This window comes from Dreissena polymorpha, chromosome 15, assembly GCF_020536995.1.
Source record: "Dreissena polymorpha isolate Duluth1 chromosome 15, UMN_Dpol_1.0, whole genome shotgun sequence".
NCBI classification, from domain to species: domain Eukaryota; kingdom Metazoa; phylum Mollusca; class Bivalvia; order Myida; family Dreissenidae; genus Dreissena; species Dreissena polymorpha.
In genome coordinates this window covers 45,151,714-45,175,473 of record NC_068369.1, presented here as the reverse complement: position 1 = coordinate 45,175,473, position 23,760 = coordinate 45,151,714, and the positions used below count along the sequence as shown (strand labels likewise).

General features: G+C 35.6%; 1 protein-coding gene across 2 annotated transcripts in view; it reads right to left on the bottom strand.

Moving 5' to 3' along the window:
* Window positions 1-23,760, bottom strand: part of LOC127859842 (rho guanine nucleotide exchange factor 12-like) — a 206,812-nt gene that overhangs the window by 20,219 nt on the left and 162,833 nt on the right. For both annotated transcript variants that reach the window (XM_052397366.1, XM_052397367.1), the window contains 6 exons: window positions 22,557-22,729; window positions 20,593-20,927; window positions 13,930-14,046; window positions 13,220-13,341; window positions 7,030-7,139; window positions 5,225-5,336 (listed from right to left, as the gene is read on the bottom strand). In XM_052397366.1, the coding sequence (XP_052253326.1) occupies window positions 5,225-5,336; window positions 7,030-7,139; window positions 13,220-13,341; window positions 13,930-14,046; window positions 20,593-20,927; window positions 22,557-22,729 (969 nt within the window). The remainder of the gene's footprint in view (window positions 1-5,224; window positions 5,337-7,029; window positions 7,140-13,219; window positions 13,342-13,929; window positions 14,047-20,592; window positions 20,928-22,556; window positions 22,730-23,760) is intronic.

Sequence of the window (23,760 nt, the reverse complement as noted above, 5' to 3'; positions counted from 1 at the left end):
ACCATTACCAAGTCATTATAATTTATTAACCATGATATAAAGTTTCACATTTTCAATGATCACTTTTTAATAAATTAGCTCTTTTTGCTTCATTCAACTGAGTAATTGAGCTGAAGCCGTTTTACAAGAAAGGATCTTAACAGATCCCAGAATTCATATCTAGATATATGTATGTGATATCGGGAAACTATCATGATTGCCGTAAAGATCAGCAATATCTTGTAGAGATCAGCAATGCCTGCCCACATGTCGTATTTGTATATTCTTTTACAAAAGTAAATTAATAAATAATATGTTATGTGCAATAATATTGCTTTTAATGAATTTATAACAATCAAATTTCTAAAATCCACAAAAAAACAGATAAAAATCATGTTTTCAAAATATTACACATTGAAACAGTTGGTGACGGTTTCTAAAAGCATGTGCATATATTCAACACAATGAGTACCATACGCGTTTTTAAATGTGTTGTAATACAAACACTTTGTATAAATAAAATATAATCTGATTAAGGCAATAATTGTGTTCGCGTACAATGTTATTATTGTTGTCAATTAAATTACAAGCACCCAAATTAATTTATTTTACAGGTGTCTGGTATACTGTATAGAAAATCTGCAAATTGCGTAATTTACCTAAAGAGATTTGTTCAGAGATTTGTGCATTTGCGAACAATGTCGTTTAAGTAATATACTTATAAAACTGCAGAATTTTACCAGTTTTATATAAGTATAACTACACCTGAAAACAAAGAAATTACTAGAAATGGCGCGTCAGAGGCCGACGCGTATCCCCACGCAACATGTTTGACCCAGGGGCGCCCCAGGGTTGGTAATGGGGCCATGCATAGTTGAGAATGACCGTATTGTCATAAGAGAAGTTCAGTATCAATTAGAAGTGAATCGGTGTAGAAATGAAGAAATTATAGTAAAAGGCAATTTTGGGTGGGCGTGGCCTAAGTGGGCAGGGCGCCCCAGGGTTGGTAATGGGGCCATGCATAGTTGAGATTGACTGTATTGTAATAAGAGAGGTTCAGTATCAATTTGAAGTGAATCGGTGTAGTAATAAGGAAATTATAGTATGAGGGAATTTTGGGTGGGCGTGGCCTATGTGGGCGGGTTGCCCTAGGGATGGTAATGGGGCCATGCATAGTTGATATTAACCATATTGTCATAAGAGAGGTTCAGTATCAATTTGAAGTGAATCCGTGTAGAAATGAAGAACTTATAGTAAAAGGCAATTTTGGGTGGGCGTGGCCTATGTGGGCGGGGCGCCTCAGGGTTGGTAATCGGGCCATGCATAGCTGAGATTGACCATATTGTCATAAGAGAGGTTCAGTATCAATTTGAAGTGAATCGGTGTAGAAATGAAGAAATTATAGTAAAAAGCAATATTGGGTGGGCGTGGCCTATGTGGGCGGGGTGCCCCAGGGTTGTTAATGGGGCCATGCATAGTTGAGATTGACCGTATTGTCATAAGAGAGCTCAGTATCAATTTGAAGACAATCGGTGTAGAAATGAAGAAATTAAAGTAAAATAACCTTAAAAAATGAGTACAAATCTCTGACACGGCCCCACCCCAACCCCCATAACTTTTGACCCAGGGGTAAGATCAAAATTCCAAAAAGTGCAGGGTCGCTCTTATGCTCATAGCTACCATGCGTGTAAGTTTCAAGGTTCTAGTGCTAATAGTGTAGGAGGAGATAGTGGCCAGGACGGACGGACAGACGGACGGCGGAGATAACCACAATATCCCCACGCTTTTCAAAATGCGTGGGGAGAAAGACAATTTAGGGTGGGTGTGGCCTATTATGGGCGGGGCGCCCCAGGGTTGGTAATGAGGCTATACATAGTTGAGATTGACCGTATTGTCATGAGAGATGTTCAGTATCAATTTGAAGTAAATCGGTGTAGAAATGAAAAAATTATAGTAAAAGGCAATTTTGGGTGGGTGTGGCCTAAGTGGCCGGGGCGCCCCAGGGTTGGATATGAGGCCATGCATAGTTGAGATTGACTGTATTGTCATAAAAGAGGTTCAGTATCAATTTGAATTGAATCGTGTAGAAATTATAGTAAAAGGCAATTTTGGGTGGGCGTGGCCTATGTGGGCGGGGCGCCCAAGGGTTGGTAATGGGGCCATTTATAGTTGAGATTAACTGTATTGTCATAAGAGAGGTTCAGTATCAATTTGAAGTGAATCAGTGTAGAAATGAAGAAATTATAGTAAAAGGCAATTTTAGGTGGGCGTGGCCCATGTGGGCATGGCCTATGTGGGCGGGGCGCCCCAGGGTTGGTAATGGGGCCATGCATAGCTGAGATTGACTGTATTGTCATAAGAGAGGTTCAGTAACAATTTGAAGTGAATCGGTGTAGAAATTAGTAAAAGTTAATTTTGGGTGGGCGTGGCCTATGTGGGCGGGGTGCCCCAGGGTTTGTTAAGGGGTCATGCATAGCTGAGATTGACCATATTGTCATAAGAGAGGTTCAGTATCAATTTGAAGTGAATCGGTGTAGAAAGGAAGAAATTATAGTAAAAGGCAATTTTTGGTGGGCGTGGCCTATATGGCCGGGGTGCCCCAGGGTTGGTAATGGAGCCATGCATAGTTGAGATTGACTGTATTGTCATAAGAGAGGCTCAGTATTAATTTGAAGAAAATCGGTGCGGAAATGAAGAAGTTAATGTAAAATAACATAAAAAAATGACTGAAAATCTCTGACCCGGCCCCGCCCCAACCCCCATAACTTTTGACCCAGAGGTCAGATCAACATTCTGTCACTGTCAACGTCGCACATATGCTCATAGCTACAATGTATGTAAGTTTCAAGGTTCTAGTGCTAAAAGTGTAGGCGTAGCAGGTGGCCAGGACGGACGGACGGACAGACGCACATCACCACAATATCCCCACTTTTTCTCCGAAAAACGTGGGGATGATAAAGCATTATATGCATATGAATCTGATTATACATGGATCCACTAACATATAGATGAAATTATTTATTTTATCCCATTTCTAACGATAATCTTGGCAGATGTTTAATATTGCGAGTAAACTGATCGCAAACAATATGCAAGCACTCGTTTCCGTGAAATATCGTGATACTCCCACTGAGTAGATTACAAATAAGTATGTTGTTGCTATCAAAAACATGTTTATGCATTGTTGATTATCACAGAAATTTCATTAATTCCTTCTGAATGTATAATCTCCATTGTTAATTCGATCGTTTACGATGTTATTTGCCATGTTTGCCCAGTCACAATTTAATTCTGTATGTCCGCCATGTTGTCAAAATGTCAAATGATGTAAGAGACAGGTGCGCATAGCAACGTAAAATCGTCTAATACGTCCGCCTAATACCCGATTCTCACTTTGTTTAATTAGTATACGTCTCAGTAATTAATTCAATAATTAATTATCTTTAAGACGATATCGATAAATAATTAATTTGTTTGTGTTTTTAAATGTAATTATGGGTAAAAATATATGTTTTGATATAACTGAATTATGTATGAAATGCCACGAGGATAACATCAAGCTTTTCATTAAAAGTCTCCGAAGTAACAGTCCACGATTTTATCGTGGAGGAATACACATTACCGACCGATTAGTGGTATAACATATCAATTGATACTGACATGGGGTTATTCACGAATGACTAATTCACAAATGCGCTGCCTCGGAGGCCATAATCTGATACTTGTCGGCTTAGAACTTTGGTCAAGATGTTATCAATATGGACAGAAAACAGCGGGTACTCATAAAAAGGGCAGGGCGGCAGCCTTTGGAAAGGGCAGCGTGGCGTTAAATGGCTTTGAAAGGGGCAGCGTGGCGCTACAAAAAAGGGGCATGGCGATTCGCCACGCTAAAACGGCCTGGAAAAAACACTAATGCATGTTTGTTCCGTCTTAAATACTTGTTGATACAATATTATTACTATGTATGATTGTTGTTCTGCAATTCTTATTAGTACTATGTATGATTGTTGTTCTGTAATTCTTATTAGTACTATGTATGAATGTTGTTCTTCAATACTTGTTATTACTATGCATGAATGTTGTTCTTCAATACTTCTATTACTATGTATGAATGTTGTTCTTCAATACTTATTATTGCTATGTATGAATGTTGTTCTTCAATACTTATTATTACTATGTATGATTGTTGTTCTTCAATACTTCTATTACTATGCATGAATGTTGTTCTTCAATACTTCTATTACTATGTATGAATGTTGTTCTTCAATACTTATTATTACTATGCATGAATGTTGTTCTTCAATACTTCTATTACTATGTATGAATGTTGTTCTTCAATACTTATTATTGCTATGTATGAATGTTGTTCTTCAATACTTATTATTACTATGTATGCATGTTGTTCTTCAATACTTATTATTACTATGCATGAATGTTGTTCTTCAATACTATTATTACTATGTATGAATGTTGTTCTTCAATAATTATTATTACTATGTATGAATGTTGTTCTTCAATACTTATTATTGCTATGTATAAATGTTGTTCTTCAATACTTCTATTACTATGTATGATTGTTGTTCTTCAATAATTATTATTACTATGTATGAATGTTGTTCTTCAATACTTATTATTGCTATGTATGAATGTTGTTCTTCAATACTTCTATTACTATGTATGAATGTTGTTCTTCAATACTTATTTTAACTATGTATGCATGTTGTTCTTCAATACTTATTATTACTATGTATGCATGTTGTTCTTCAATACTTATTATTACTATGTATGCATGTTGTTCTTCAATACTTATTATTACTATGTATGATTGTTGTTCTTCAATACTTATCATTACTATGCATGTCCTTTTTTTGACAAGCAGACTGACATGCCTCATACCAAAAAATTCCATCATTTTCTACGTACATGCCATGCAATGCCAAGTTAATTAAAAACCAAAACAAGCATTATAAGAGCAAAAGCTCTTAATGCAAATTATTTCACCATGACAGTTTTACTTGCAGCTTTTCAAATAGTTTGAATAGAATTTACTTTTAGCATAAAAATATAATATTTCATGAAACAAAAATGCGTTTTCATTTTCTCCTGATCTCTCAGACATGCGATGAAGAATATAACTAAAATAGACCTTCAAACTTTCAACAATGATGCAATGGAAGACACGGTTAAAGGTTACTGAATGGTTTTAGGCACGTTAAGATGTTAAGTAGGTGGGGTTAGAACATACACTCGCAGGATGTCACAGGGGTCTCTTTCATCAGTTCGAAAATCGGGTTGCTGATGTGGTAGCCAGCTGCTATCAGCTGCAGCGGGTTGGAGTTGGCGTTATCAATAACCTCCTGAAAGTAATCCACACAGTGCTTTGATTGATTTAATATGATATCATCAAAATTATATTATTCCAAAACCTTCATTATGGACAATGTCCTCCAAAAAAGTCTATGTGAACGATGTAGAATTTATAATAAAAGGGTATTATATTTATTTTAGGGCATAATCTATGAACTTGATAAAAACAAGATGTGTTTGTGAAACACAATGTCCCCCTATATGACGTTTGACCTTGTAGGATGACCTTGACCTTGACCCTTCACCACTCAAAATGTGCAGCTCCATGAGATACACATGCATTTCAAATATAAAATTGCTAGCTTCAATATTGCAGAAGTGACATTACATGAGCAATTTTGACCCATATATTTGACCTTGAAGGATGACCTTGACCTTTCACCACTAAAAATGTGCAGCTCCATGAGATACACATGCATGCCAAGTATCAAGTTGCTATCTTCAATATTGCAGAAGTATTCATAAAATTAGCAATTTGGGCCACATATATTTGACCTCTGACCTTGAAGGATGACCTTGACCATGACCTTTCACCACTCAAAATGTGCAGCTCCATGAGATACACATGCATGCCAAATATCAAGTTGCTATCTTCAATATTGCAAAAGTACTCATAAAATGAGCGATTTTGGCCTCATATATTTGACATCTGACCTTGAAGGATGACCTTGACCTTGACGTTTCACCACTCAAATTGTGCAGCTCCATGAGATACACATGCATGCCAAATATCAAGTTGCTATCTTGAATATTGAAATACTGCAAAAGTGTACATTAAATGAGCGATTTTGACCCATATATTTGACCTTTGACCTTGAAGGATGACCTTGACCTTTCACCACTCAAAATGTGCAGCTCCATGAGATACATATGCATGCCAAATATCAAGTTCCTATCTTCAATATTGCAAAAGTTATTGCAAATGTTAAAGTTGGCGCAAACCAACCAACCAACAGACCAACCAACAGACCAACAGACAGGGCAAAAACAATATGTCCCCCACTACTATAGTGGGTGACATAAAAATTACAGAAAAATATAGAAAGTATAAAACACTTACATCTTATGCCTCGAAACACTTACATTTTATGCCTAGCGTCTACAAAAAAGGCCTTGGCAAACAGCGTAGACCCAGATGAGACGCCGCATCATGCGGCGTCTATCAGGGTCTGCACTGTTTGCTTAAAGGAATTTCTGTAAGAAAAAATATTCTAAATAAATTTGGAAATAAATTGATCCAATTTAAAAGGATGGGAGAGTTCACTAGGCATAAATGGGTTAAATGGGTTGATACGATTATTCAAGATTTGAACTCAAACTCCCGTGTAAACGTTACTGAAGGGATTGGAATGAAGTTCAAAATATTTTACTACTATATATATGTTGGGGCTTGTACGTTAATAAAATGATAAGGAAAAAGAGGTATATATTGGTGTTTGTACTCAAGCTCAAATGTAAGACAGGCAAATACTAGGATGTAGAAGCAATTACAGTTCAAATGACCAAATGGTAAATATGTTAATACATGTATTTATGTTCAAATCTTGAAATAATCAATATGTTAAAACAATGTTAACATGTTTATAGATAGAATATGTCAAGGCTTGTAATGTTCTTCAGCTCAAAGCAAATTTACTTGAAATCTAAAAGGTTAAAATCATAATAGGTCATGTTTATACTAACCTGGATCTGTTCTGGCTCCATGGCAATTGGGATGTTCAGGATTTCACCAATAAGTGCCTGCCGCTCATCCAAGATGGCCGCCAAATTCTCTTCGTTTTGGCGAAGTTTGTCTGTAACCACGGCAACACAGTACAACTACATGCAGGACACAAAAGTGAAAAACCAAACAGGGTAACGATGGTATTGTTTCTGTTACTAAACTTGGCACCACTCATGTTCACTAAGATAGCATCATCGTGTTAATGCGGCAAACATAGCCTTGTGGAGTCAAGGCTACTAACATAGCCTTGGGAATATCTAACATAGCCTTGGGAATATGTGTTGCTAAAAATAGCCTTGTATGGCTTTGCTGCCTAGCAACACAAAATGCCAAGGTTGTTTCAAAAATAGAGCTGTTAACCAACTAAATAGCATGCCTGTGCTAAACAAACTAGTGTCCATTTCTTTCAAGGGCAAGCTGTTTTTTTTTTCTAAATTGGGTGTTGACTATTGATTATGGAAATTCTGTTTTTTGTATAAATATCTCAAGCATATACAAATGTTTCATCTTAATTTTTCTTAAAATGGAAACAAGAGATGTGTTTGTCAGAAAAACAATTTCCCCAATTGTGCCGCTTTGAAGCCAAATATTTGACTTTTGACCTTGAAGGATGACCTTGACCTTTCTCTGCTCAAAATGTGCAGCTTCATGAGATTCACATGCATGCCAGATATCAAGTTGCTATCTTCAATATTGTGAAAGTTATTGCAAAAGTTTAACCAAGGTTAAAGTTTGTGACAGACACACACAATGACAGACAGACAAAACAAAAACAATATACCCCCGATCATTCGATCTGGGGCCATAAAAAAGGTTTCAACTGCAAAGAAGTTGTTGTATGCCATGCACTGGTAAGCAGTAAAACAATCGTGGAAAAAAACAGACATGGAATCCTGAACTGACCGTTACAATGTGACGATTTAACATGGACAGCACAGACCATTATACAGTTATGGGGCAGAGCTGTTGCTTAACACCAAATGAACACATAACAAAGCTGGCTTGAATATAAATAATGTTGAAACAAAGGGTAAAATCAACTTATAATTTCTGCCGATAAACATTATCTGCTTACATAGTTAAACAGTTATTGGCTGCAAGCATCACGATACACAATAAATATGAGTTGTGCATTCGCTGTTTTCAAGTGTTTCAATCAAATCAATGGTGTCAGTTCACCAACTCAGATTTCCTTGTTTAGCAGTTTTACCAGTACTTAAAGCGAATACTTATACAAGTATATTGAAACTGTCCTGATTGAATCATTGGTAGGGACAGAATGGCCATCAAAAGGGTTTCATGTACAATCTTGCCTGGCCATGGATTGAACCTGCTTTTTTCCTATGTGTTGTCCATTACTCTAACAACACTCTAGCAGGTCACGGCACAAACAATATTACAATGATCCGAAGGTCTAGTGACAGCTTGACTATGACCTCAGAGACATCATCAAATAGACATAGCAAAAGCTTGTCAGGGGGCAAAGCAGCATAACATTTAAATGGTTTTACCGGATTGGAAAACAGACCAAAGCATGGCTTTTTAAAAATTTCTTTTAGGCCTTCAAAATAAATGTGCCACCTTAAGTATATATTGCAGGCATTCAAAGTTGATGAGAGAATAGGGTGGAGGAAACTGTACATGCTTATAACTGGATAACTTTAAGAAGCAAAAGGAAGATGGATTGAAAGGAAAGCAGGTAAAAGGAGTCTCGAGATAAACATATTCTGTCATGAGAATCTAGTATGGAAAAAGCTTCAGTGTGTTACATCGCATCTTTGAATGAGCGTTCTTAAGTAATACATTTTATGAAAGAATAAAAGACAACTTCTTTTTGATGAGAAGGGCTTGTTCCCACTTTTAATTGAACATGTCAATAGTTTATATGCAAATATGACTTCCTTTCCAATAAACCTCAAAGACATATTTATTTTTATTCTAAAAAATGGTGAAAAGTATTATCATAATGCAATTTACAAAAAAGCTTGCCCTATCAGACAACACATAAGCACAATTTCTAAATTCTAAACAAAACGTAGACTCTGGTACCCGAACATTTCCAACTGTCATAACTAGACTTAAGGAGGATTAAGGATGTAAAGTACAGCAGGAATGGAGCGAGAACTCTGATGGTGCAAAACACAATCAAAGACTCAGGTCTCAATATAGCTTCCATTAAGCTTTTATAAAGGCCACCCAATCAAAATGACATGAAATTAAGGAAAAACTGGAGTTGGTTTTTAAAAATGAAAATTTGTAGTAATCACCATGTAAGCATTTATGATTATATTTCTCATATAAAGCCCATTAAATTTAACTTATTTGAAACTGCATATAATTTAATAACTTTTTGGACAGTTTCCACTTACAAATGTCAATTCCAAGAACAAACTATTTCTAAAACACAAAAAAATTTCCTTAGCGTAACTGTTACAAATTATTTAATGAAAACCCCCATGTAAAATAAAAAATATTGCCAATTACATGTTTTGTCTCTTTGCAGTGAACTATATATTTTACTACAGCACCACCAGAGATCCTCATTGTGCAAGGTGTGGGTTGGGTAATTATGATGGTGTCCCGTTAGTGCAGGCATGGTGAAGGTAGGCAACAAACTCCTCATGCCATTCCAGTCTGCTAATCAAATCAACTGTCAACATTGATTTTAACGCATTTATGCCTAGTGGACTCTCCCATCCTTCTAAATTGGATCAATTTATTTCCAAAATTAGGGATGTCTAGCTTATTTATTTCTGTATTTATAATATTTCTTACAGAAATTCCTTTAAGCAAACAGCTTAGACCCAGATTAGACGCCGCATCATGTGGCGTCTCATCTGGGTCTAAGCTGTTTGCCAAGGTCTTTTTTCTAGACGCTAGGCATAAATGGGTTAAAGTGTTTTTTCTGGTAACATGTTCTTTTCATGTAAAAATATGGTGTGTGTTTTTTTGGTAAACAGATATGGACGTGAGTCAACTTAGAGTCTTATTAAATACCCTGTTAAAAACTATCAGTAAGTAATACAATATTTTTTAAATAACTATAATCTCCTAGTCATACAATTTTTGAAATAAAACCATTTTCAAATACTATGATATCTATATGAAACACATCTAACAATAACACAAATGTATGATAGTGCTGGAATATTCTATTATTGAGAACTTACATACAACCCAACCTCTGAATTTGAATCAGAATGAACACGTATTGAGAAATGAGCATCAATTCAATTGATGACCCTTTTGGTGAAAAAATTAGTTCACATATAAAATTTGCTCACTGTGTTAATGCTTAATACACTGAAAGCAACAATGAGTAATTAAAAGTAAGCTAACATTGTGCTTTAATAAACACCTACAGCAAGTTGTTATAACTTCTGTTTGCATCATATCTGATCAGTGCTAAGGCAACCTATTTGATTTATTGTATTTTTTTAAAATACTGAGTAAATGCCAAGTAAAGTTAATTAGTTCATACATGAAAGTTTTGTTTCTAAGTAAAATATTCTTAAATACTATACACAGTGAAATGGTTGTTTTTTCTATACAAAGTGTTATGTTCCAATTTAATGTGATTTCACATTTAAAATACAAAGTGCAATGCTGTAAGAGATATTAGAATTTGAAAATAGCTATAGAAACAGTGATTTTTCCATTAAATAAACTGAAGTTCACATTAACAACCAAATACTGAAACCATAAACACTATAAACATGCAAAATCCCTTAAAATGTACATCATAAATTGTGACCTCAATTAAACGCTGTGTACCTATCTTAATTACTATGATCTATCAGGCAACACAAGTGTAAGAACTTATCTTAGTCACAATGTTTCAACAAACAACACAAGTGTGAAGAACTTTTCTTAGTCAATATGTTTCAACAGACAACATAAGTGTGAAGAACTTAATCTTATAGGGGTATTCCACTACGACCTGATTCCCCACGATTTGTCCCGATTTCCAATATTTTGAGGTCGGGGACATTCGTAACTCAATCGGCGAAGGTCCTAACTCATTCGTAGCTAGTTGCGGGCAAGTTGTGAGCTCCCAAAAAATTGCGGCCAGTTTTCAAACGTGTTTAAAATTTGACCAAGACCTCCAAGACTGAATTTAATCGCAGTTGACTCGTAACAGTGTCGTAGTGTGTTCTTGGGCGTCGTAATGGAATCTTAGGTAATTCGTGACTCAATCGGGGAGTCAGTGATCACGTGATCTGTCTACGAATCATTTACGACTTTGTCAAGACTCTCAAGAGTTCACCCCGATTGAGTTGCGAGCCCTCTAAGATTCTCGCAATTTAGTTACAAAACAGTTATGATTTTGTAAAGAATGATAAAGAAATAATATTTTTCCATCATGTTTTTTTGTCCAATAACCCACAGTAAGGAGTATAGATGCGTAGGAATTAAATCACGAATGCGGAGCACGAGTGCTTTGATAACACGAATCTATACTCCTTACTGTGGGTTATTCGACAACAAGCCATCATAGAAAAATATTATTTCTATTCTTACACGATTCTGATTGATTTGCTTCAAGCTTTTGGACGTGAACTATATTTTTCAATACTCCGCCCTTTTTAGTACAAAGTTCACTATTTAGTGACGTCATTGAATTGTACAAACATTTGACGTCGTTTTCATTTATAAATATTTTGCAAATTACGTCACTTCTATTGAGTACAACACTCATAGAAACTAAATGACGTCACATGTGTTAATTCTTCTGAAAAGCTGACATGCTATAAATGTTTTATTAATTACGTTTCTTAACATACAAATTCTTAGCAGGCGTGGTCATGCCACTAATCACCAAATATACAATTTGTTGTTTCATTACATTTATATACGTGCTACATTTTTTACATTTCTTTAAGAGCGGGATTTAAGCACGTGCATTTTACTGCAATATTTTCTTTATTTATTCTTACTGCAATATTTTCTTTATTTATTCAGAACTATTTTCAAAACATTAAGCCCATAATTTATTGAAGAATAACCCACACTTTATTTTCTTCTTTGTCTATAGAAAACAAGTCGCGTGTCATGTTAGAATCAATATCAGTAGATATTGGCGCCGAATTCATGGGTGCGTTTGGTGAGGTCCTAGCTTAGTCGTGACCGATCTGCATCGTTCGTAGTACAGTTGCAGTAGATTCTTACACATCGTAGTGCAGTCGCGACCCTATTTGCAAGACTTCAACCGAACCCCACGATTTGACGTAACTCAATCATACCACTGTCGTAACTGAATCGCAGACTGTCACGAGTCTTCCTGATTCAATGAATGTGAGAAATCGTAGCGAATCGTGGGCTTGTTTTCGTAGTGGAATAGGGCCATTAGATACTATGTTCCAACAGACAACTTAAGTATGAAGTCCCTATCTTGGTTACTATATTCAAACAGACAAAATTAGTGTGAAGTATATATCTTTAGCTTACCAATAATCAATAACCAAGTATGTATCTTTAGTTTACCAATAATCAATAACCAAGTATGTATCTTTAGTTTACCAATAATCAATAACCAAGTGTGAAGTAGGTTTCTTGATCTAACGAATAATCAACAAGTGTGAAGTATGTATCTTGATCTTACCAAAAGTCAACATGTGTGAAGTATGTAAATTGATCTTACTAATAATCAACAAGTGTGAGGTATGTATCTTGATCTTACAAATTATAAACAAGTGTGAAGTATGTATCTTGATCTTACCAATAATCAACAAGTGTGAGGTATGTATCTTGATCTTACAAATTATAAACAAGTGTGAAGTATGTATCTTGATCTTACCAATAATCAACAAGTGTGAGGTATGTATCTTGATCTTACAAATTATAAACAAGTGTGAAGTATGTATCTTGATCTTATCAATAATAAACAAGTGTGAAGTATGTATCTTGATCTTACCAAAAGTCAACAAGTGTGAAGTATGTATCTTGAGCTTACTAATAATCAACAAGTGTGAAGTATGTATCTTGATCTTACAAATTATAAACAAGTGTGAAGTATGTAAATTGATCTAACCAATAATCAACAAGTGTGAGGTATGTATCTTGATCTTACCAATAATCAACAAGTGTGAAGTATGTATCTTGGGCATACAGATGGGCAACGTAAGTGTGAAGTACTTATATTGAGCTTACCAATAGGTGAGATGATTTGTTCAGCCGTTGATATTACAGGGCCATGGTAGTGGACGTCCTCAGGCAGTATGATGGTGCCGTTGTCAATGTTTTGCAACTCGAGCGCTGTTTGTTCTGCCTCACTAAAAAAGAAAACAGCAGTAAGGATAGAGGTAGTTAGTTTTTATATGATGCAAATTAACTTCATTACATTTAAAGAGTTGGAAGTCTTTCACAGTGGTAACAGGCAAGTTTAAAAACATTTAAATGATTTCCCAACCATTTTTCTGAATTAAGTAACACTGTGTCTTGCTGTTTCAAAAGTCAACAAATGTTTGGATTTGTTAAAGTGAAATTGAAAGGAAACAAGAAGACATTCCATCAGTCTTCAGTCAAAAGTCTTGTTAATACTAAAATGACAAACTTTAACTTAAAAGTTGTCAGAAATTTTCAAAGGTTTTGGCACCATCACACTTTAGAAGCAGTAAGAAATTGTTCAACTCTAAAAAAATATTTTTAAAAGCTCAGTTCTAACTTTCTATAATACTCTTTCTTTATAGTTTAAATTTTGTAAAGGGACATAGCTTGCTAAAAAGAACAACAGTTTTGACTGATTTTTCAAAGTCATGTTTTAAAATTCTCATGACTCTAGCAATCTTCACAATTGCAAAGCAACCCACTGGGACACTGTCCCTTTAATTTGAAAATTCCCATCAAGGGAGGCAACTCACATTTGTCTTTCAGTGCTGGTTTCTATCGGAGTCATCTGCTCCATGATGGGGGCCTTGCTCTTGTTAATCTCACTTCGTTTCATGGCATCCGATGCCTGTGTGATATGTTTTGTCCACCTATAGCACAAAAAGTTTCATATTCAATATTCCATGCATTACTCTTTCTATTCTTAGGTGTAGATCACAAAATGAATCGATGAGGCCAAACAAAAAAAAGGTCAGTTTCTGGTCTCCTTGGGAAAAAAACAGGGTCGGAAGGCAGGGATTAAAAAAAAAAATTGTACCAGTACTAGAATGGAAGGCCACTACTCTTATAATAAGAAATACATGTTTATATATGCTTCGTTTGCTTGATATTACATCTTATATGAACGAAAATAAACGATTTTTTGTTTTAACTTTTTTTTTGGTGACCCCAATAAAAAGTTGAGGGTCGGCGCGGATTCGGGAGACACTGTTGGGTGACCCGAAATGGACCTCTTTTTTTTGGCCTGAGAAGTATGGGCTGACCTAATTTAGATAGTTTGATTGCTAAATATGGCATATCCATGTCATAATATTATATGTCTGATGATTGGATATTTTATATTAATTTGAACATTCTCAAATCCCAAGGTAACACCTGAGAACAGGAATGGGCAACCCAGCCATAGATAAGTAAATCATTAAAAATCAGCGTCAGAAAGTGCTATTATGATCTTGCTCAATAATTCTGCTACAACTCAGTAATGGACATGAAATGAGCCATGTTTTGGGGGAAACTGGTTTTAAGGGACCTTTTCACAGGTTTTGGCATGTATTTGAGTTTGTCATTAAATATTTTATATTGATAAATGTAAACATTTGATCTAAAATGCTCCAGTAAAAAAGCATGAATTAAAATTAAAGAAAAAAATAGTAACCCTCAACTGGGCTTGAACCACTGACCCCTGGAGTAAAAGTCTATCGCTTAGACCACTCAGCCATCCGTGCGCATACAATGAGTGAAGTAATTAATACTTTACATAAGCAATCTTCGTAGTATCACAAAAAATAACGACAAAAACAGAAATCTCCAAATTATTCAATTGTTTCGCGTTGCAACGCTCTATAATTATCAGGTTTTTAAATCATCAAAAGATGACAATAATGGATATTTTAGAGCATGGTAAATGTTCAGTATTACTGTTTCCTCACAAATATCAACAAACTACAACGAAAATTTGAGAATCTGAAACATTTTTTTTCAATTTACCAAAACGTGAAAAGGCCCTTTTAATCCCTTTGCATAAAATAACATCCCAGGGACTGCACTTTTGCATTTATGGAATTGTTTGACAATGGGAAGTCCCAACTTAACAAAAATTCATTTTACACTCATGCAGTTAGCCCATTTGTCCCATAATGCGGCTCAAATAATCTCAAATCTATTGTCCATGTTTCAAATAATCTCAATAATCTAATGGCCGTGTTTCAAATAATCTCAATAATCTAATGGCCGTGTTTCAAATAATCTCAATAATCTAATGGTCGTGTTTAAAATAATCCCAATAATCTAATGGCCGTGTTTCAAATAATCTCAATAATCTAATGGTCGTGTTTAAAATAATCTCAATAATCTATTGCCCATGTTTCAAATAATCTCAATAATCTATTGGCCGCGAGTGTTTCAAATAATCTCAAAACTATTGTCCATGTTTCAAATAATCTCAATAATCTAATGGCAGTGTTTCAAATGATCTCAATAATCTATTGTCCATGTTTCAAATAATCTCAATAATCTTATGGCCGTGTTTCAAATAATCTCAATAATCTATTGTCCATGTTTCAAATAATCTCAATAATCTATTGGCCGTGAGTGTTTCAAATAATCTCAGGATTAGCTTTAACTCTATATTTTTCCTATTGAAATAATGTGTGCAAAGGTTTCAGTGTTACACTGAAACAAGCTAAGGCCAGAGTTTTTTAATAAATAGATTTTCGGACCCGCCGACTCTTATTTTTGACGAAACCAAAAAAAAAAAATTATATAATTTCAATCTCGGATTTTTTTTTCGGGTGCCAAAAGCCGGGTTTTAGACACAAAACGCGTGTCGGGTTTTAGAGAAGTAATTTATTTAAAGCGTTTACCGATATCGCGTGTAAATGTATCATAAGCGCTTCTGTAACATCGATCATTTTTACTGAAAACATTCAAAATGGTGGAGAGACCCCGATGACTTTATACTGGTTTGGACTTATTATTTACCAGGATGCTAAAACAACAAAACAATTTATCAAAGCCACTAGTGACCAATCAATTGGCGATGTTGTGCGCAAACATGTTAATGAACACGACGAAATCGCTTCACTTGAAGCGTCTAAGACAATGATTTACACAGATAAGGTTAAGTGTGACCCATCTAATATCTATGCCAGTGAATGTTTTGGTCGAGAGCGAATTGAAATGCATACATGCTATTTTAAAGTACCAAACCCCACAGGATCGTAGTATTATAAAAGAAAATGCATTTGATGTCCTAATGGCTATGAGGAGGAATTACTAGCTGCTACCTTCCATCCGCCAGGTAAACCATTTGTAAATTATTTAAGAAATTTTACAATTTAATATATGCAATATATTCATTATTTGGCAAACCTGTCATTGCAATTAGCAGGCTGACCAAAAATAATGATTTTATTTATTTTTTATATTAACCCTTTCAGTGTGAGAACCGAATTTTGAAGGCCTTTGCAAACAGTTTTGGATCCAGATGAGACGCCACAGAACGTGGCGTCTTATCAGGATCAAAACTGTTTGCTATTCTGATAGTATTCTTTGAAAAAAATCAAAGAAAATGCTAATAAATTGTAGCAATTCAGCAGACGCCATTTTAGCAGACCACAAATTTCCAAGCATGCAAAGGGTTTATTGCTTTATAATTGTTAAAATACAAATCTGTTTTGATAGTCTTGGCAAGGTGGTATATGTGACTTTTATAGTGACTTTTAAAAGATCTGTTTTTCATCAAAATGTAACATTGAAGGACATACTGTAGCCACTTTTTTCAAGGTGCAATGTATTAAAAATGTGTTATTCTATCTCTACATAATTCCTCTTTGCTATAAGATTGTAGTGGGAAACTTGTACAGCTTTGTGTTTTACAATTTTAAATATTAAACCATCACAAGCTTAATCTTGTTAATTTTGTAACTAATAGATTTTGGTTTGTATTTTCTTTTAATACTCGAGCAACACTTGGCGTGTTTCATTTTTGAATTACATATAAAAGATGTTGATTTAATAGAGGAATATTAAAGTGCCTAGGCATTGACATGGGGGATTGGACGACAGATTAAGATTTTTTTAATTTGAAGATTGACTTTGCCAGAGTTTTTTTTAATTCAGATGTTCATTTTGTCTTAAAATGAATTACTTGCAAAAGACATATTTGCGTGTTTGTGCATTTTCATTTGTAACAGAAACTGTTTCGGATAAAAGAAAATTATGCAACTATAATTATATTCGTATGAATGAAATGCAGGTCCTTTAATAAATGTGTTTATTGCTAAAGATTTGTATGAGAATGTTTAGAACATAATAAATTTCATTGACATTTATTATTTTGGTCATGAAATATACAAAGAACTTCATACTATAACATTTTTAGCATAGTGCATTTTTGGTCACCATCTTTTTTTTTTTTTTTTTTCCGTCCTCCTACTGGACATGTTTTGGAAAAAAATCCGAAAATCTTTTAATTAAAAAACTCTGGCCTAACAGGCTAAAATGAACACTGTATGTATAATACATAACAAAAATAGTATTTTGTACAACAAAATCAACATAAATATAGTATTACAAATCAATTTAATACTTTTGCTAGATATTCTTAAGAACTTATGAGCAATTAAGCATTAAATATTGACACAAGCAACAATTAAACAAGAGCCCCGCCTTGTGGGTGCAGACCTCTCATCTATTTTTCTTTTTAAAGGTGTAGGGACCTATCTCAATTTCAATCACAAAGGATGGAGGGGTGGAGTGGAGAGGGGTGTATAGTGTGGGGGTTTGGTCATTTATTACAATATCTTCCAAAAATGCAAAAAAAATCAAAAAAAAATTTTTTTTTTATTTTTAGGGAGGGATTCTTGGGTGGGATGGTTGGACGGTATTTAAAAAATAAAATAATAATAAATATTTGTGCTTTTTAACCATGTTTGAAAAAAAACAAGAGATGTGTTTTTCAGAAACACAATGCCCCCTATTGCGCCGCTTTGATTTTATTTTTTTTAACCTTTGACCTTGAAGGATGACCTTGACCTTGAACTTCCACCACTCATAATGTGCAGCTTTATGAGAAGGCCGCTTTGAAATGTTATTTGTTTGACCTTTGACCTTGATGGATGACCTTGACCTTGAAGGATGACCTTGAACTTCCACCACTCAAAATGTGCAGCTTCATGATAACGCCCCTTTGAATTAATTTTTTTTTACCTTTGACCTTGAAGGATGACCTTGACCTTGAAGAATGACCATTACCTTGAACTTCCACCACTCAAAACGTGCAGCTTCATGAGAACACCGCTTTGATTTAAAAAAAAAAATTGACAATTGACCTTGAAGGATGACCTTGACCTTGAAGGATGACCTTGACCTTGAACTTCCACCACTCAAAATGTGCAGCTTCATGAGAACGCCTCTTTGAAAAAAAAACTAATTTTTTTTTTACCTTGAAGGATGATCTTGACCTTGAACTTCCACCACTCAAAATGTGCATCTTCATGATAACGGCGCTTTGTTTAAAAAAAAAATTGTTTGACCTTTGACCTTATAGGATGATCTTGACCTTGAAGGTTAACCATGACCTTGAACCTACACCTCTTAAAATGTGCAGCTTCATGATAACGCCGCTTTGATTTTTTTTTTACCTTTAACTTTGAAGGACGACGTTGATCTTGAAGAATGACCTTGACCTTGAACTACCACAACTCAAAATGTGCAGCTTCATGATAATGTCGCTTTAAAAAATTTTATTTGTTTTTTGACCTTTGACCTTGAAGGATGACCTTGACCTTGATGGATGACCTTTAGCTTCCACCACTCAAAATGTGCAGCTTCATGCGAACGCTGCTTTAAATTATTTTATTTTTTACCTTGAAGGATGACCTTGACCTTGAACTTCCACCACTCAATATGTGCAGCTTCATGAGATACACATGCATACCAAATATCAAGTTGCTATCTTGAATAGTAAAAAAGTTATGGCCAATGTTAAAGTTTTCGGACGGACAGACGCCATATATTTGACATTTGACCTTGAAGGATGGCCTTCACCATTCACTACTCATAATGTTCAGCTACATGAGATACACATGCATGCCAGATATCAAGTTGCTTTCTTCAATATTGAAAAAGTTATGGCCAATGTTAAAGTTTTCGGACTGACAGACACCATTAATTTGGCATTTGACCTTGATGGATGACCATGACCTTTCACCACTCAAAATGTGCAGCTCCATGAGATACACATGCATGCCAAATATCAAGTTGCTATCTTCAAAACTGAAAAAGTTATGGCCAATGTGTAAGTTTTTTTCAGACTGACAGACATACGGACGGACAGTTCAACTGCTATATGCCACCCTACCGGGGGCATACAAATTATTTTGTTGGGGTGGGTGTGAGGGGGAAGGGGTATAGTGTGAGGGTGTGGTGGTCATTTATTAGATTATCTTTAATTTAAAAAAAAATCATGGGGGGATTGAGGAGGGATTAGAAGAGGGGGGGGAGTGGGGGATGGTTTGGACGGAGTAAATTGTGGTATGTCACGTAAGAGTTGTTTTGTCAAAGTATCAATCGAATCTAATTCATAAATAAAGAAGTTATGGCAATTTTAGCAAAATTTAATAATTTGACCTCGAGTCAAGGTCATTCAAAGGTCAAGGTAAAATTCAACTTGTATCAAGTCAGAGTTACATAACTTTGCCTGCACAGTCCCCTTACGATAGTGAGTAAGTGTTGCAAGTATGAAAGCAATGGCTTTGATACTTGAGGAAAAAAGTGGACCTAAACACAAAACTTAACCAAATTTTCAATTTTCTAAGTATAAAAAGGGCACATAATTGCATCAAAATGCCAGTCAGAGTTACATAACTTTGCCTGCACAGTCCCCTTACGATAGTTAGTTAGTGTTGCAAGTATGAAAGCAATGGCTTTGATACTTTAGGAAAAAAGTGGACCTAAACACAAAACTTAACCAAATTTTCAATTTTCTAAGTATAAAAAGGGCACATAATTCTGTCAAAATGCCAGTCAGAGTTACATAACTTTTCCTGCATAGTCCCCTTATGATAGTTAGTAAGTGTTGCAAGTATGAAAGCAATAGCTTTGATACTTACGGAATAAAATGGACCTAAACACAAAACTTAACCAAAATTTTCAATTTTCTAAGTATATAAAGGGCACATAATTCTGTCAAAATGCAAGCCAGAATTATCTTACTTTGCCTGCCCAGTCCCCTCATGATAGTAAGAAAGTGTACCAAGTTCGAATGCAATAGCATTGATACTTTATGAGAAAAGTGTACCTAAACGCAAAACTTAACCGGACGCCGACGCCAAGGTGATGACAATAGCTCTTTTTTTTTCAAAAAATAGATGAGCTAAAAAAAAAAAACATTTAAGATTTCACTTAACACTCACGATTTCTGTTCCTCAGCCGATGTGGCCAACAGCTTGTAAATCTGTGGCCCCGACTTTGATGTATTGACCACAAAGAAAGCTTTCTTGTCTGTGGCGTCGTTTCGCGCCAAAACATTATTCAACCACAGCAGGGGGCTCTGTTTTTTGTTGATCTCGTTACGTCCAGGCACAAGTTGTGTGTTCTGTAGCTTTAACACTAACCGGTCTTCTTGTTTTTGCAAAAGAACCATGGCCCTCTCTAGTAACACTATATGCACTTCAATAGATTTCCTATTGTTTATGATCCACGTACACGAGCCCTCCTTTATTAAGGTGTGCTGTCGTATATCCAACTCCTGAAAGTTAGACAAGTAGCCCAGTTAACACACTTCTAAAACTAAAGTTTTCTCCAAAACATGAGACTTGCAATCTTAATAGCCTTCTTATGTGAAAACCAGGCTTAAGACATGTGTGAAAGTGTCGTCAACCAGGCTTAAGACATGTGTGAAAAGTGTCGTCAACCAGGCTTAAGACATGTGTGAAAAGTGTCGTCAACCAGGCTTAAGACATGTGTGAAAAGTGTCGTCAACCAGGCTTAAGACATGTGTGAAAAGTGTCGTCAACCAGGCTTAAGACATGTGTGAAAAGTGTCGTCAACCAGGCTTAAGACATGTGTGAAAAGTGTCGTCAACCAGGCTTAAGACATGTGTGAAAAGTGTCGTCAACCAGGCTTAAGACATGTGTGAAAAGTGTCATCCAAGATTAGCCTGTTCAGTCCTTTAAACGAAAAATTTCATTAAAGCAGAAAATGTTGTCCAAATTTAGCCTGTGCAGACCGCACAGACTAATCTGGGACAAAATATTATGCACAAGAATAAGGCCCGGTTTTCTCATAAAGAGGCTATTATATTGTTGAACTAGAGCTTTTGCATTGACACAGACTATTTTGCATGCTGTCTTCACAAAACAAGAGAATCTAATTTATGGCGATTTTTAAGTATTATTATGCCATTATCATTTACGGCCATTTTTGACCTTTGAATTCAAAGTGTGACCTTGACCTTGGAGATATCGATATAATTCTTCCGTGCGACACACCGTCCAATTATGGTGAACAAATGATTTTAAAATCCCACAATGTACGACATAGTTATGGCGCAGACAAGCTTGTTTAGCCATTTTTTACCTTTGAACTCAAAGTGTGACCTTGACCTTGGATATATCGACCTAATTCTTTCGCGCGACACACTGTCCAAAGATAGCAAACAAATGTGCCAAATGATTTTAAAATCTCACAATGAACGACAAGAGTTATGGCCCGGACAAGCTCATTTATGGCCTTTTTTTACATTTGAACTCAAAGTGTGACCTTGACCTTGGAGATATCAACATAATTCTTTCGCAGGAAACAGCATCCAATTATGGTGAACAAATGTGTCAAATGATTTTTAAATCTCACAATAAATGACAAAGTTATTGCCCGGACAAGCTCATTTATGGCCATTTTTTACCTTTGAACTCAAAGTGGGACCTTGACCTTTGAGATATCGATGTAATTCTTTCTCGCGACACACTGCCTAATGATAGTGACAAAATGTGCCAAATGATTTTAAAATCTCACAATGAACAACATAGTTATGGCCTGGACAAGCTTTTGGGACAGACCGACAGACAGACCAACAAAGTGATTCCTATGTAGGCCCCATTACCATTGGTAATGGGGGTATAACAACTGTGAGTGAAACAATTGTAACTCAGGTATGCTGTAGCTTACACAAATGGGAAAAGTGAATCAGAGTTTAAAAAACTTTTCAAAACATAAGTATTGTGAACTTAATTTGTCAGACACTTATTTTCATGGATTTTCGAGAGTGCATTCAACAAAACAAAATCAACTGTTCAACAAACGGTCACAAATATTTTATCGGATGTTATAAAACACAAATTTCAACTCAAAACAATTGTAAGAGGTATTCCCAGTATACCCGTATATCGTTAGCCTCTGCACTGTTATCAATGGCACGTTTGTCGATACGTTTGTTGAGCTCCACAAGGCGCTGTTTGTTCTCGCACACCTTCACCTCCTGGTTCACGTGCTCCAGTATACGTTTGCTGCACCTTAACGCCAGCTCAAGATGGTTGTACTCATCTGTATTCGCTACAAAAAAGTATTATATTACCTAATTCTATTATTTTTATTTTTGCAATGCTAAAAAATATTTTTCCACTCTTTGCTTGTTGCAGTTGCATGAATTCATATGTCTCCTCTACAAAGAAAGTGTTATGTTAATTAATTATATTCTTTTTATATTTTTCCATTGGCTACAAAATGTTTCTTCTGTGTGTACTTCATGAGGTTCTCAATGAGTAGAGGGTACATGATCAGTGACTTACTTTGTGTGCACTTCATGAGGCTCGCAATGAGAAGGGAGTACTTGATCAGTGACTTACTTTGTGTGCACTTCATGAGGTTCTCAATGAGTAGAGGGTACTTGATCAGTGACTTACTTTGTGTGTACTTCACGAGGTTCTAAATGAGAAGGGAGTACTTGATCAGTGACTTACTTTGTGTGTACTTCATGAGGCTCTCAATGAGCAGAGGGAACTTGATCAGTGACTTACTTTGTGTGTACTTCATGAGGCTCTCAATGAGTAGAGGGTACTTGATCAGTGACTTACTTTATGTGTACTTCATGAGGTTCACAATGAGTGGAGGGTACTTGATAAGTGACTTACTTTGTGTGCACTTCATGAGGTTCTCAATGAGAAGAGGGTACTTGATAAGTGACTTACTTTGTGTGTACTTCATGAGGTTCTCAATGAGTAGAGGGTACTTGATCAGTGACTTACTTTGTGTGCACTTCATGAGGCTCTCAATGAGTAGAGGGAACTTGATCAGTGACTTACTTTGTGTGCACTTCATGAGGTTCTCAATGAGTAGAGGGTACTTGATCAGTGACTTACTTTGTGTGTACTTCATGAGGTTCTCAATGAGTAGAGGGTACATGATCAGTGACTTACTTTGTGTGTACTTCATGAGGTTCTCAATGAGTAGAGGGTACTTGATCAGTGACTTACTTTGTGTGTACTTCATGAGGTTCTCAATGAGTAGAGGGTACATGATCAGTGACTTACTTTGTGTGTACTTCATGAGGTTCTCAATGAGTAGAGGGTACTTGATCAGTGACT